General features: G+C 41.1%; 1 protein-coding gene across 1 annotated transcript; it reads left to right on the forward strand.

Moving 5' to 3' along the window:
- The first annotated feature begins 730 nt into the window (after positions 1-730).
- GDAP1 (ganglioside induced differentiation associated protein 1) lies at positions 731-12,926 on the forward strand. The gene is made up of 6 exons (XM_074577295.1): positions 731-1,017; positions 1,227-1,419; positions 2,703-2,876; positions 6,499-6,593; positions 7,055-7,169; positions 9,483-12,926. Exons 1-6 carry the CDS (start codon positions 967-969, stop codon positions 9,863-9,865), a joined length of 1,011 nt encoding a protein of 336 aa, XP_074433396.1. The 5' UTR covers positions 731-966; the 3' UTR covers positions 9,866-12,926.
- The last annotated feature ends 2,232 nt before the right edge of the window (positions 12,927-15,158 follow it).

Consider the following 15,158-nt stretch of genomic DNA (forward strand, 5'->3'; position numbering starts at 1 on the left):
TCAGGTCTTCAGAATTTTGGTGGGATTCATCTGGTATATAGAAGTTGCATGTCGGAGTGGGTTATCAGGTTCACCTGAAGTAGTCGCCTTTATTGCAGATCGAGCACGCAGGGTGAAGAGAATATTCTGGACTCTGTAATCTCACCACGGTTTTTAGTTTGCTCATCTCCCTGATGCAGCAGACAGGTAGATATTGTCTAATGAATAAGGCATGTATTATCAGCAACTGCATCTTCTGAACTATCTCCAGTGGAAGCATTTTCTGATGATGGAAGCCAGTGTGTGTTATCAGATGCTTTTCAGGACCCTACTCCACATACAAAAAAAAACAAAACCAAAACAAACCAAAACCTGCAAAATTGCTCATTTTTTCTAATTTTGTCCATAAAAAAAATAATAATTGAGAAGCCTTGTATCTTGGGATTGAAAGAATACATCTGGAGGCAAAAAGAAATGTGTATTATTCTGCAGCTTTACGTATTTTCTTGCTACAAGTGAAGCGCATGTGGCAATGGAGTATTTCTGCTCACAGGGTCCAATTCAGGATGTCTCAGGATGTTTATCACTCATATCAACATTTATCACTCTTTTTCCCCAAAAGCATGATGCCAGTGTCCCTGAAATTCATTGTGGAAGTACTTGTTTAAGGAAAAAAAAAAGGGGGGGGAGGGGAAGGGGGGGGAAATCCTGCCATGTGACCTTTTTACCTGCGCATCCATCTTTCTGCGCTTCCCTCGGGGGATGCTGTAGGCGGTTTCCCTTTCGGAAGGGCCATCCTCCGAGCACTGCGGGGGAACAAGAGAGGGTATCCGTCCTCCTCTCCCTCCCCCCAGCCCGGGCATCTCCTCCTTTTCATTTCCAAGAGCAGGGCCGCCGCGGGCACGGGCACGGCCGCGGTTGCGCGCCCGCGCAGCCTGACTGCCCCGCCCGGCGCAGCGCAGCGCATCGCGCCGGGCCGTGGCGGGGATGGCGCCGCTGGTGCTGTACCACTGGACCCAGTCCTTCTCCTCGCAGAAGGTGAGGGTTTTGGGGGTGGGGCGGCAGGGGGAGGCGGCCCGCAGGCCCCGGATCGCCCCCTCCCGCGCTGCCGGCCGGCCTGGGCAGGGGGAAGCAGCCGCGGCAGGGCCGGGCCGGGGGCCGGCAGCCGGGGCGGGCTCCACGCACCGGGGAGAGAGAGATGTCCGTGGAATGGTTCTCCTGGGGTGACCCCGATGATGCCATTGCAGGTGCGCCTGGCAATAGCTGAAAAAGCCCTGGCGTGTGAAGAGCACGATGTAAACCTGCCGCTGAGCGAGCACAACGAGCCCTGGTTCATGCGCTTGAATTCCTCCGGGGAGGTACCGGTCCTGATCCACGGGGAAAACATCATCTGTGAGGCAACGCAGATTATCGATTACCTTGAAGCAACGTTTGTAGATGGTAATCCTGTCGGTGTTTTGGCCTGAAATCCTTCCCCGCATACCCATAGCGTGCAGCAGTGTTGGGGTCAGCTCCGTATTGCTGCGTGTTTCTTCGTTCAGGACCAGAAAACATTTATAATCTCAAATATAAACAGGCTCTCCTAATAGTTGGTGGTATGGGGTAAAAACATGCTCTTTTAAAATGAACTGAAGGCCTTCCAGCACCTTTACTAGCAGCTGTAGGTAACACCCCACCGCTGTCCTCCTTCCTCCTTCAGGAAGGATGGAGAAGTCAGCAATGGCAGCGCTGGGCTGTTGCTAACCCTGTGGGGAGCCTGGCACGAAAAATCATGTGTTGAAGAGAGAGCAGCACAACTTCTGCTGCTGTCAGGCAGCTCCTGCCCCTCGGGGAGAAAAAAAGAAAGACGCACATTACTCCTTAATTCTAGAATAATCTCAGGGGCTGGGGGAAGGAAGTGGAACGAGTTAATTGTTTTTGGAGCCAAAATGGAGTGAAGAGGAAAAAAAAGTGGGAAGAAAAAACTCAGAAGTGATCCCATGCAGACTTTTATAATTCCTTGTGTCTGTATTGCCGGAAGGTAGATTGCCTCAATTTTTGAGTTACATTTTTTTTAGGTGTGAAGAGGCAGCGTCTTATATGTCAGGGGTTTAGTGCTATGATCTCTAAGCCATGGAGAAAACCTCACTGTTAGAGGAACATAGTATGTATTCAACGCTGGCATGTTCGTCAAATGAAGAGTCAGGGCCCAAGCAGATGGAGGGCAGGGTAAAACTCAGTGGTGTGCAGGAATACTTCTCACCATGCTTTGAGTAGGATTCCCGTACTGTAAGTTTTACAGCATTACAGCTGTAGTAATGTTTCAGCTGTTTTAGGATTCCTGTACTGTAAGTTTTACAGCATTACAGCTGTAGTAATGTTTCAGCCCTAACGGCTGATTGCAGCCTCAGCTGCGAGGGGTCTAAAGGGTTGTGTGCCATGAAGTACCCCTAGAAGTACACAAGAGATGCAGAATCCGCTTCTCTGATTTGAAGGCCTCTTAAAGCCTTGTTTACATGGGTTGCTGCATAGGAACTGGAATTATTCAATCATTTTAAAATGCAGTATGTACATACACGTTTTGCTGAGCTGTTGAGTTCCAGTGGGAAATAGCAAAACTTTCTTAGCTGTGGCTGCGCCAGCTGTGCCAGCTGGACATAACCAAAGTAACTTTGGAAATACTGCTCCGGATCAATTACATGGTTCTTCTTTTCTTGACTGTGTTTTTTAACTTTGTATTGCAGAGGGAGTACCGAGATTAATGCCAGAAGAAGGGAGCATGTATTACCTGAGGGTGCAACACTATAGAGAGCTTTTAGACTCCTTGCCTATGGATGCCTACACACATGGCTGCATCCTGCACCCTGAGTTAACAGTGGACTCCATGATTCCAGCCTATGCCACCAGCAGGATTCGTAGTATGTACTGGTGTAGCTCCGAATGCCTGTCAGTTAATAAGATATTGCGTTGCATTCATCTTGTGTCTTCAGTGCCCCTTAAGCAGAATATATTGAGCACCGATTTCCAATTTTAGTTGCAGTCCCTGATCGTTTGTGTGTATGCTTTTCATTGATTTTGTAGTCTGTTATGATTTGAAAACGGGAAAGAGGAAGTGTCATTCTGGAGGTGCCTGTGGAATTAATTTTCCTAATGATTGAAAATGTGCTTCTTGCGCGTAACAGAAAATGGCAGCTGTGACAGCTGCGAATATTTTAATTTCTGATCTTGCTGTTTATGCTTATAAAGCAATTTCTAGGGAATAGCACCATTATTGCTCACAGCAAACCACCAGACTGAAGACCCATTTTTTTGTGATTGTAAACTTGTAGTAAGTTTAACTATTAAATGAAAGCAATTGCTTTCCTCTCAAAATGGTGCAAATGCAGATGAGCCTTAACGAAACAGAGTCTGTTTATCTAACATATTACAAGAGAATCATTCAGCCCTTTTAGTCTGAGGAATGTACTAGCATCAACTTGGTGCCAGGGGTAGGGAGAAAAAAATAAATGTATGAAGAAGTCACGTAGCTTGGGTTCATCTGACCGATGGAAGTCGTTAAATTACCATTTAAACAAAATCCTGGGTGTAAATAACACAACGTTATCAAATCACAACAAAGGATTAACCAGTGATCTGGTAGAATCAATGGTGAAATATCCTCTGACTTCCTTGTGATCAATATTTTGCCTCATGGACTTTTATATACGTACCAGTTTCCCATGAAAAAATATGTTAAGGGCAGAGGAAATAACTGTAGATTGTGTTGCCCAGTCCCCATTATAACAGAGAACCTCCTGAACTGAACTCCTGTTTCAAATCCAGTAGTTTACAAGAAATACCTAGTTCAAACAACATTCAGTGATACTCAGAAAAATCCTTGGCAAATAATTTTTTTTTTTTTTTTCCTTCGCCCCCCCGCCCCAGGTTTGGATGCCAGAACTGGACAGCAGACTCTGTTCACCTTGGTACCAGATAGGGAGATAAATATTTAATTCTTTATTCTTGGCTTTTTTTTTTTTTACTGTATGTATGTTCAAGGACTCCAGCATTACATTCAGCCACAGAACTGTACTGGGAATCCTTGTTCAGTCGGTCGTGGGTCATGACCTCAGTCTAGCTTTCCAGAACTGCTTCCAAACTTACAGCCCTCTCTCCAAGAATTGTGGCCTGTATCTTTTCTGGACTATATCTTTTGCTTCAATTTATATTTGCACGTTGGACTGTGTTAAAACATCAATTGGTTGCTTAGGCCTAGTTTATCAACCAGTCTGGACCCCTGGGTATCAGTGCCATGTTTTTTCCTGATTTGGTCTTCTAGTCTTTGTACCATGGCAAATTTTAATAAGTGCTTTTATGTTTCTTTCTAAGTATTATGAATAAATAGTTCTAGGACAAGGATCAAATCCCAAGAACACAGATGGACGACGATTCCCTGTTTACAGTTATGTTCTGAGATCTCTGATACTTTTTGTCAATGTCAGTGCTTTATATTGTGTTGATGTTTTTGGGTGTATTTTAGAATGCTCCGTAGAACAGTCAAATACTGCAGAGACTTTGAGACGTAATACAACTATACTATTGCCAGATTCATAATATCATAAAAGATGATACTGTCTTAGTTTGAGAAGTTCTATTTCCAACAAACTAACTGTGTTATTCTCCTCCTCAGAATTTTTGGCAAGTCAGTTCTCTCATGAGCCACGCCGTTAACTTTGTCAGAAGTGAAGTCAGGCAGTTAGTTTTCCTTACAGTTGCATGAGTTACCCTTTATAAAACATCAACACAGAATTAGTTTTCTTTCTGTCTGCTGGAAACTTCTTGGGCATTGCAAAGTATTTAGAAGTCAGTGTTGCTGGTCTAATGATCAATGGCTATTTAAAAATAAATTCTCTATAAAAAGTATCTGGAGAGATTTAGAATGGGTAATTTCAGTAAGAGGAATAAGCATTCTTTTTTTTTTACTGAAATAACATGAATTATTATCTTATATCATTGTACAATCTGGTTGTTTGGGTTTTTTTCCCCCAAATGTGGATGATAACTTTTTATTGAATAATTGTACTTTACTCGTAGGCATTATTGATAGTTCTTCTGTTTCCACGTGGTAACAGTCAGTGCTTTTATTATGGTTTGCTTTACAACATTGCCTTGTGTTCTGCTGACTGGATGCGTTCTTCCCCTCTGGCTTATAGTTGGTATTAATTGTTGTCAGTTTACATGCACACATTCATATTGGTAGAGCTAAAATTGCTACTTGTCTAAATTGGGATGTTTTCTTATCTTTTTATACTTAAAAGCATCGCCTGCTTTCTTGATTGGATGCATTTTTTGAATAGCTCATGGATGTTCCTAAACAATTCTTTTGCTTGTTCTAACTTCTCCTGGGTGGTTTAGTTTTCAGCTTTGAAAAGCTGATGTTTTTCAAAGTGCTAGATATAATAAACCACCAGCCAGTTATGTATTATGTTTATGCATACCAAATCCAATTAAGTAATTAATTGCATATATAAGATTTTAATTGTGTGATTACATCCTTCAATTTCTTCATATGCTATGTTGAAAGATGGCTTCCACAGTCATGTCAGGTTGAAACAAAGAATATATAAAACAGTGAGTTCATTATTCTCTAGCAAGAATTTTTTATCACTTTAATTTATAAGACTTAATTGGAACTTAACTTAATTATCAAGTAGAGTTGAGAGGTGATTCATGCCCTATAATTATTATTTTGTTCTCGGTTTATTACTAGAAATATTTATTTTAGAAAATAACTTATTATTCACTGTCTTTTGGTATTCTAGGTCTGTATGAATGGCATTTTCAAGCAAAGCCGCATTTTGAAGGAGAGAAAAGGCTATACACATGTAGTAGAAATCACTAAAACTATCTTAAATTTTTCACATCATTCCTTCTTTAAGTCACGTAATGAATGTTTTTCTAGAACATCCCTATAGTCTGTAATGAACATTTCCAAAAGGGATCACAGACTTTGGTGTCACATTTTAGCTAACAGAAAACACCTTGGTTCCATATTCAGTGGTATTTAGGCTTTTGCTGTGGAATTATGCATGTGACCTACAGCGACCTACAGAAAATCTCAGTATGGGCCTATCTGCACTTTCACAGCATGAAAAGCGTGTTAGGAACCCAGGAACTGAGCTACAAAAACATCAGAGACCTAACGTATTTGCAGTAGAATTTCATGGATTCAGCACCATTTTTGGCAGCAAAATGGTTTTATCTGAATAAGAGAAAAATGTTAACAAGAATTCCTCGTTCTTGCCTGTGAGATCACCTCTTTATAGAGTTCATTGCAAACAGATGAGCAGAAAGTGTGGTGGGGTCACTTTACACAGCAGTTAAGTTTTCCAAAACATGTTGTTTTTGAATCCCAACTTGGTGGTGATGCTTCATTGAAGTACCGCTTTCCATTTCTTTGGTGTGATATTTGTGCACAATTTATTGATCAGTTCCTGTGGATTGCATTACGGGTATGCTTGGATATCTAACGTCATTCCTTTTTTTTTTTTTTTTTATCAGGCCAAATAAGTAACACAGAATCAGAGTTGAAAAAACTTGCGGAAGAAAATCCAGACCTTCAGGATGCCTATATAGCAAAACAGAAGCGCCTTAAAGTAAGAAAACCCTTTGTATTCCCCCCTGTCTTTATTATGAGCTTGTTAGTGTCAGATTTTGTCTGTCATGATGTAAACATTTGTTTCACCTGTCATTACCAGTAATGTCATGCAGTGGTTTAACCCTGCAAGGCACGAAGCAGTCTGTCCCCCATATCAGCTACACACTTCAAATGTGTGCTGGAGTATTGGACTGGTCCCACTGACTTCAAAGGTAAGTACGCAGCAGTGTTGGTGTTGGGATGTTGAGCACCCTGCAGGGTGAGGCAAACCTCGAAATCTAGCATCTCTAATGTTTTACTTTTGTTATCTGAATAGTCGCCAGTGTCCAAATGGTATCCAGCTGACTATGTGGTGAAAATAACCACATTTCATGAGTAAGCCCTGTAGTATCTAAGTAGAAGTTTCTTTGATATAATCTCTGTGCAATGATTAAAACACTAACCTGTATGTATATTTAGTCTAAGCTGCTGGATCATGATAATATAAAATACCTAAAGAAAATATTGGATGAACTGGAAAAAGTTTTGGACCAGGTTGAGACTGAACTGCAGCGGCGAAATGAGGAGACGCCAGGTAAGGAATTAATCTTGCTAAATCCTGTTGATTATGTTTGGGGAGAGTGAGTAAACTTATTGATAGCACCATTATAGGACTGGATTTAATGTATCCTAATTGATACTTTTAGCATATACTGATCTAACATCACAGAAGGGATCAATACTGTTTTGAATACTAGTTTACTTTACTACTGCTCTCAGTGAGTTCTCACTGTCTTTTGAGAGCACTATACTCGCATTTTAAGCATAGTGAGTATAATTAGCTGCACAATTCTGCAGTATTTTATCAACAAAGTAAGAAAAAACTACAGAATGTTATTCTCGATGTTGTAGTTGAAGGCCTGAGATCACTATAATGATCATGACCTTAATGTTTAGCACAGATTTATTACAATCTTGCTTAAATACTATGCTGATATTTGTGGTATATGCAGAATTAGCAATCTGGGTAAGTGCTCTAATCGTTAAGAAACCTCCCTCCCCCACCCTCTTGGAAAGCAGTAGTGTTGATCTGCCATCCACTGAAATGAAAGTTGAATTTTGTTTAAATGGGATTAGTCTTATGCTTATTCAGAGGCTGGTCCAACTCGCGGTAGTGCTAATAGGAATCCTTCCTCTGACTTCACTGGGAGCTGCATGAAGCATCAGTCAATGCATGAAGCATCAGTCTGCTCAGATCAATAACTCTGCATTTGGCTCTATAAATAGCTATTGTAGTAATTACCAGTTACTATCAAGACAGTAGATTTGAACCAGCAATTGAAGATCTAGATTAAATTTTCTACTGACTCAACAATGAAAGAGTCACAGAAAATGTTTTAACTCACAAAGGGTGGTAGGATTTTGTTCAGCAAACTAAGCCTGTCACCATTTCTAGCAGCCCCTTTGCTTTCTCTGCTAAATAGCCTTTTCAAGGAGTCAACTGGTACAATATTGATGAGCTTATGAAAACCACCAGGATCACAGGATTTCATAAAACTTGGGACTATTGCATGCCTCTTGGAATTTTGTCTGAGGTATTCACATTTTTGAGGTTTGTGACCAATGCTCCTGCAGGTGCTGGTCAACCTTTGAGCTTCTGCTTCTCTTGCTACTGCTCAGATTCCTCATTCACTTGCTGCTGCTGCCACAGCAGGCATCTTTCTTTCACACAAGTCTTTCTTTCCATCATCTTAATGCACTGGATGAATCCCCATGTATCCTTTCAGCAACATAGGATACGCTCGTTCTCTGCAGAGGCCTTTCTACCAGACCCGCGTAACTGTCAAAATGGACTGGAACCAGCGGTGTGCCAAACTATTGCTTTCCTCTGGTGGCAAATGAGTTGAAAAGGACATTTCAGAATTTCTCTGTTTCCACAGAGGTCCTGCTGAACGTTCACGCCAGCGGTTTTGTGTGCCTCTTGTGCGGGAAGAACATTTGCAAAAGGTTGCAAATGAGGAGTGAACTGCATAGTCCTGTTTGAGATCTCAGCAGAGTACTCATGCTGGCAGCTGTGCTAACTAACAAATTTCATATCCTGGGTTTCAAAAGCTTTTGGTGTAGTCAGTACAGGTCAGCCCTTTCAGTTGGTGGTGGTGGTTCAGGTCACTGAAGTTAGAGGTGTGATGCTGCCTGGCAGTGCCTACTCTCAGCCATCCCGGGAAGATTCACCTCTTCCCTTTCACTGGAGAGGGGACCTGGGGTCTCCATCTGTGCTCCTGACTAGTGGTGGGCAGGGTAAATATCCATCACTTCTCAAATTTCTCAGTGTAAAAACCCCATGCTTTGGGGTCTAGCAGGCACAAAGGAAAGATGGGTAGACAAGCTGTTGTCTTGCTGAGCTGGTGTGTTTGCTGCAGGTCAGTCACCTCAGCCCTTTCTTTTTGACTTGAAATTCTCCAGCAAATTAGCAGTTCTTGAATGAATGCCATAGAGCTGAGTGACCCAGGCAAGACGCTAAATTCTTCAGGCAAGTGGTAGCTTTTCAGTAAAAGCTAAGCTGCCTTCCTCCTTTCCACTACTGTTTAATTTTATCCAGATTTGAGATATGTAGTTGAGGAAAATAAGTGTTTACTGTGAATTTTAATCGATGGACCTGAAACGTGGCTCTTTTTTTCCTTAACAAATGTAGGCCAGGCTGCTGAGCCTAAGACTTTACAATATCGTGCGGAGAAAGGACAGGGTAAACTGTTCATTGATTAAAGTCATATCTTAGCTGAAGTGTCGGTGGTGTTTATTAATAGACCACATTTTGAAATAGCACTAAATTAAATATTAGTCCATGGAGGCTTCTACGCATGCTTGTATTCTGTTAGCTCCTAATTCTTTATGTTTTATCTCTGCTTAGAAGATGAAAATCAGCCTTGGCTCTGTGGCGATTTCTTCAGTCTGGCAGATGTATCACTTGCCGTCACATTACATCGCCTGAAGTTTCTGGGATTAGCAAGAAGAAACTGGGGAAACGGAAAGCGGCCCAACTTGGAAGCCTATTATGAGCGTGTCCTGAAGAGAAAAGCATTTTACAAAGTTTTAGGACATGTCAACAATATATTAATCTCGGCCGTTCTGCCAACGGCGTTCCGCGTGGCCAAGAAGAGGGCACCCAGGGTTCTTGGCACCACCCTGCTGGTCAGCGTGCTGGCGGGAATGGGTTATCTTGCTTTCATGTGTCTTCGTAAGAGGTTTGCCAACGTGATTTTATCAATTAGAACCAGGCACAACTTTTTTTAGAGCCGTCTGTCCCTGGTGGTGAGTGGAGGGCAATTCTACCCCCCTGGAAAATATCCTCCGTAAAATATAAAAGTAGAAGAAAGGTTATGTCTGTGAATTAGAACATTATCACACAGTAATTGTCTCCTGCTGTTCTATAATTGGATTGGCAATGCCGAGATATTTGTGAAAAACAATATGTTGGGGGGACAACAAAGGAAAGAAGAGACTTTGTTTTCAGACGAGGAGCTATAAGGGCTGTGATAATGCTTTGTTAAAAAGTGGTTATTGTCTCCTTTACCCAGTAGCTGACCTACTTATAATGCTTTTATTTAATAGATGTGCAGCAATGTGATAGCTCTTCACTGTGGGTGAAATGCATTACTGTGCAGAAGTCAGCAGTGTTGAAATATTGAAAATAGCACTTATTTTAAATGCTCAGAGTAGGATTTAAAAGGAACATAGGCTCTATGCCCGTGGTGTACAGGAGTGAGTGTCTCTGTACTGATTAATGCCTACGGATTTGCAGTTCGACCTCTAGGAATGTGTTAGAAAGTAGTCTTGTGGTGCCACTTCTGTCACTGTACGTTCATGCCGTAATACATGAAGAGACCTGAAACACGTATGAACATCAGTGATATATGGGCCACGTGAGTGAAATTCTCCAGAGCTAGACTTCTGCTGAAATACAAATGGGAGTGAAAGACCTGACACTTGTCTTTTGTGAGCCTTTTGGGTAGCCTTTGGCCCAGCCAGGTACCCAGCTCAGGCACAAGCCCTGGCCAAGTCAAACCAAACTATTTTGGTGCACATTTCCTGCTTTCATTGGGGTGGCTTGATACCGTTGTCTCCATATTAGTGTCCCGTGTACCCTTGTTTCCACTCTCAGCGCTGGCGATGTTTTGCACGCTGCTTGGCTATGTTAGCAATTGCATGTGCCTCTGTTAAACGTTTGCCCACAATGTGCCACAGCCAAGGGGAAAATGTATGCACAACAATGCATTTTGTAGAAGTAATTTAAAATACTTTCACTATCTTTCAATCTGGTCGGGTAGCCTAGATTGAAGGTGAAAGAGTAATTTAGCAATTTGTTCACTTGTGGAGAGGTGTCATATTGGTGGTAGGTGAAAAATATAGGTCAGTTTGGGGACAGGTCATTTGTACTGCAGATTTTTTTGCAAAGCTGGACTCTTGTAGCTTGTAGGAAAGGTATAGAAAAACACCTTGATGACTTCCCACTACTCAGCAAAGAGTTTTATTAGGTTTGAACTGGGCTCCTGTTTCAATGAGAAATGCACATTTACCTGAACGTAGACTTTGAATGATTTTGCAGCAAGGAAGTACTCGGGAAGGGCTGAAAACTCTCGTGACAGTTTAGAAACATTTTTGTATTCTTCATGAATGTCTGAAAGCCTCAGAATTTTGTTTACAAGCTGTAGACAACAAGCGAAACATAGCTTTAAATGTTTGCCTATCAACAACCAGTTCAATCAGGCCTAAGTACATTTTAGATCCAGTGCTGGTGGCTGTGGTCTCTGCCCAATTGCTGTGAGCACCAAGAAGATCCGCTCTCAAGTTTGGTGCAGAGAGCTGAGGCTGGTTTTGTCTTGGCAGTCTCACCGTGTAGCAGATACCAAAATGGATAAAATTGTTGAATACTCCTGCTTATAACTTAATATTGTGATAGTCGTCTAGCAAAAGAAGACCTAAATCTCATTGCTCCTTTTCAGTAATAAGAAACATCTTACCTAGGAAACAATGCTTTTTTTATTTGTCAAAAAGACGTTTTTATGTAATTCTATTTCATGACCCAGTTGTTCTCAAGAACTTGTTGAATTAAATGTGCTCTATTTAGAAAAGCTTTATTATCTCTAGAGTAAGTTTAATCCAACAATACTATTAATGTGTTGGCAGCTTTAACTGAGTTTGTTGTTTGTATATTGCAGTTCATCTGCATTTACTTGTAGCCAATAAATTCCACTAAGTTAATAAACATAGAGTAAGGCCTGTAACTTAATGCATCCCTGGCATGTATTTCTGACAGGCCATCTGTAAAATATAATCTGGTCAAGTCATGGTAAATTTCAATATATATGACTTAGCTGTCTTTTAAATTAATTAATATTTTACTTTTTCCTTCTTTTTTTTTTTTTAAATGTGTTAGTTCTAGATAAGAACACTTATTTTCCCAGAGACGTGCCAGTTTAGTTGCACTATCAGCCCTGTGTGCCAATTATTGATGAAGCACTTTTCGTTCCTCCCAAGCCTCACTGGTCTCTGCACTTCAGCTAGTGCTCGTTGCCTGCCAGGAGCTGCAGGTAGTGTTGGGAAGGACTGAAATGACCACCAGATGTCAGTGGTCCTCCAGGGCTACACTTTGGCATGCCTTGAGATGTTCAGGAAAACACTAGTTTTAACAAACAAAACGTTTGTGATCTCGGTGTAAGTTGAATGTGAGCATCCTCATCAGACTAGCAGTGTCTCAAGAGCTCTTGAAACGACTGATTTAGTCTGCCACGGGTTGGTTCTCTGGTCCCTATCATTTATGCCTGTGTATAGTTTCTACGCTGGATAAATAAGAGGGCAAAGTTGAAGTAATATTTGACATTAAAACGAATGTCACTGACAAGCAATTAAACTTGTCATCTGCAGGAATGAACATGGATAAAACTTTTACTGCGGGAAAGTTTGGATCCCTAGTTTAATTCATGTCTGTTGGTTCAACTATGTGATAACCTACTTATTTTCACTGCCCTGAAGTACTCTGTGCCACATCACTTTCTGTACAGGTGGCAGCAAAAGGCTTATCCATGATTAAATTCCTCAAAATAGGATGAGATTTAGAAGCACATATGCTGTGTATGGCTCTTTGTGCAGGATAGCTTTTGTGTGGTGCTTGTAAAGTTTCTTTTCAACCTGGCTTATTTTCTTTGCTCTGGTGCCTCTGGACACTGTTTAGATTGGAAACACAAGGAATCTTCTGTTTTTCATTTACTATTTGCTCTCATATCACACATCAAATATATTTCATATCATATCTTTGTATGTGGGACCTGCACAATAAACATTGATTCTAAGACCACTTTCTAGACTGGTTTTTGTCTTCTGTGTCAGTAAAACAAAGCACACTTGAGGATCACACGGTATTGCTGTAAGGAGCCTGATGCTGTTCAAGGAGAGAAGCCTCTGGTATTTCAGTTTAGAAGGTGTTCAACAGATTGTCTTGCACCTGGAAACAGCAGTTACAATGATAGTTTTCTTTGATTGTCTGAGTTGTATATGCATGAGGCTCGACAGAAGCCATTTAATAATGTTAAAAACCCATTTAAAGACGGAGGGCAAGCAGGTTTTGTGTTTTCAATTAATCCATAACAAAAAAAAAAAAAAAAGGGCTTCTGCTGGGACTCCTTTCTGTAAGGTGCATGGCAAGGAGGTAAGCTGTGTTCGCACTGATGTTCTCATTAATGAGACCAAATAGTGTGCCCTGACCAGCGTTTGGCCATAAGCTTTTCTTTTGTGTGTGTGTGTGCATGTGTGTGTGTCTTGCGCTGTTACAGTCTGCATTGGAGCTTCTTTTAAGCAAAGCAGAGGAAGAGGCAACACCACTGAGGCTTGCACGCGCTTCCTCTCAGTATTTCTAAGGTCAGCTGAGCGGCTAGGATCAGATAGACAGCTGGTAAAGCTTGAGTTTCAGGAGATTATGACACCTATGGTCTGTGGACCAGCTTTGAGGAGGCTTTGATTGTTAGTGTTAATCAGAGAGACCCTGCTGTGAAAAGCTTGTGTCCAAACAGACAAGAAGAGTAAGAGTGAATGGGAAGGTAAGCACGGCAAGTATAAATATCTTGTCCAGATTCACACAGCCATATGTCCGCTTTTGTGTATGACCTTTTTAAAGGCATTTCTTAACTAAGTCTTAATTTTATGAGAGCAAGGAGCTACTAAGGTTTAGAGAGCAGATTGGCATGCTCTAATTCGTGAGGATTAGAGGCAGCAGTAGGCAGAAAGTAGGTAAAAAGTAGTGGATCTAGGTAACTGGGGCACTCCGTGCTCTGCAATAAGGCATGTGACAGATCATTCTTCATGGAGGTCTCCTTATTAAGTTTATCTCTCTGTTTAGCTGATGTTAAACAAAGAGGTGTAAGGTGGTGCTTAGGCAATTTATAAGATGTGCTAAGGAACTCAGGAGCGTGTAGAAAAATCCCAAACAAAATATGTTTTTTCCCCTCCTTCCTTTCTTTAAAAAGAAATTTTTAATTTTGGTGCAGTACCAAGTCAAAAAGTCAGGCACTCAAAACTCAGGAAATTCCAGAAGCCAGAGTTCTTGCAATACTGTTAACTCACTCATACAGTACTTCAGTAGCATTTTTATTTCTGTTTTTCCTTCGAAGTTACAATCATGGTGCTTTATTTAATGTGAAGTTAAAAATGTTGCACCATAAAATAGTTAAGCTGTGGATAAGCTTAGTGTTGTGGGAAATATCTGTTGGAATTTGCAGAGTTGAAGTCCTAGCTATTTCCATCTTAGCTTTACATCAGCATTTATTTTTACTACAGTTTAAAATACTCATAAATAATTGTATAAAAGTGTACTGTGTAAACTAATGTATAATAGTATAAATCAATACTAATATTCTTTTAAAATATATATTAATCTCCTTTATATGTATTCTATATAATGTTCCTATTTATCCCTTCCATATTTCTTTGCTAAAAATGGCTAATTGACAATGATGTATATTACTATATTATCTATATGTATAAAATCAATCTCTAAAGCTAAAATGGTGAAAATCTGGTTGATTTATTTCAAATTAACACAATGATAATTGTCCTTTATGGTTCATACTCAGTGCTTTGTTATGTGCAATTTTTGAGATCCTTTGTAGAACTGAAGGCATTGTCTAAATCCTGCTAAAACCTCCCCTAAAGGGAGGTATAGTCCTCACCAGCATCCTGGAAGGGAGTGAAGGAGAGGTTCTTCACACGCCTGGCTACAGCTAAAGAACCAAACAAACAGCTTCTCTAAAGAAAATGGCTTTTCAGGCAGAACAGGGGAGCACATGGAGAGGGAATGGGTCAGACTGCTTGTGTCACCGGCATATTTTGTGTGGGGATGTGTTCCCCTTCACTCTTTGTACATGGAACATCATTTCATAGAATCATAGAATGGTTCAGGTTGGAAGGGACCTTAAAGATCATCTCATTCCAGCTCCCCTGCCATGGGCAGGGACACCTCCCACTAGACCAGGCTGCTCAAAGCCCCATCCAGCCTGGCCTTGAACACCTCCAGGGATGGGGCAGCCACAACTTC

This window comes from Larus michahellis, chromosome 2, assembly GCF_964199755.1.
Source record: "Larus michahellis chromosome 2, bLarMic1.1, whole genome shotgun sequence".
Taxonomy (NCBI): Eukaryota; Metazoa; Chordata; class Aves; order Charadriiformes; family Laridae; genus Larus; species Larus michahellis.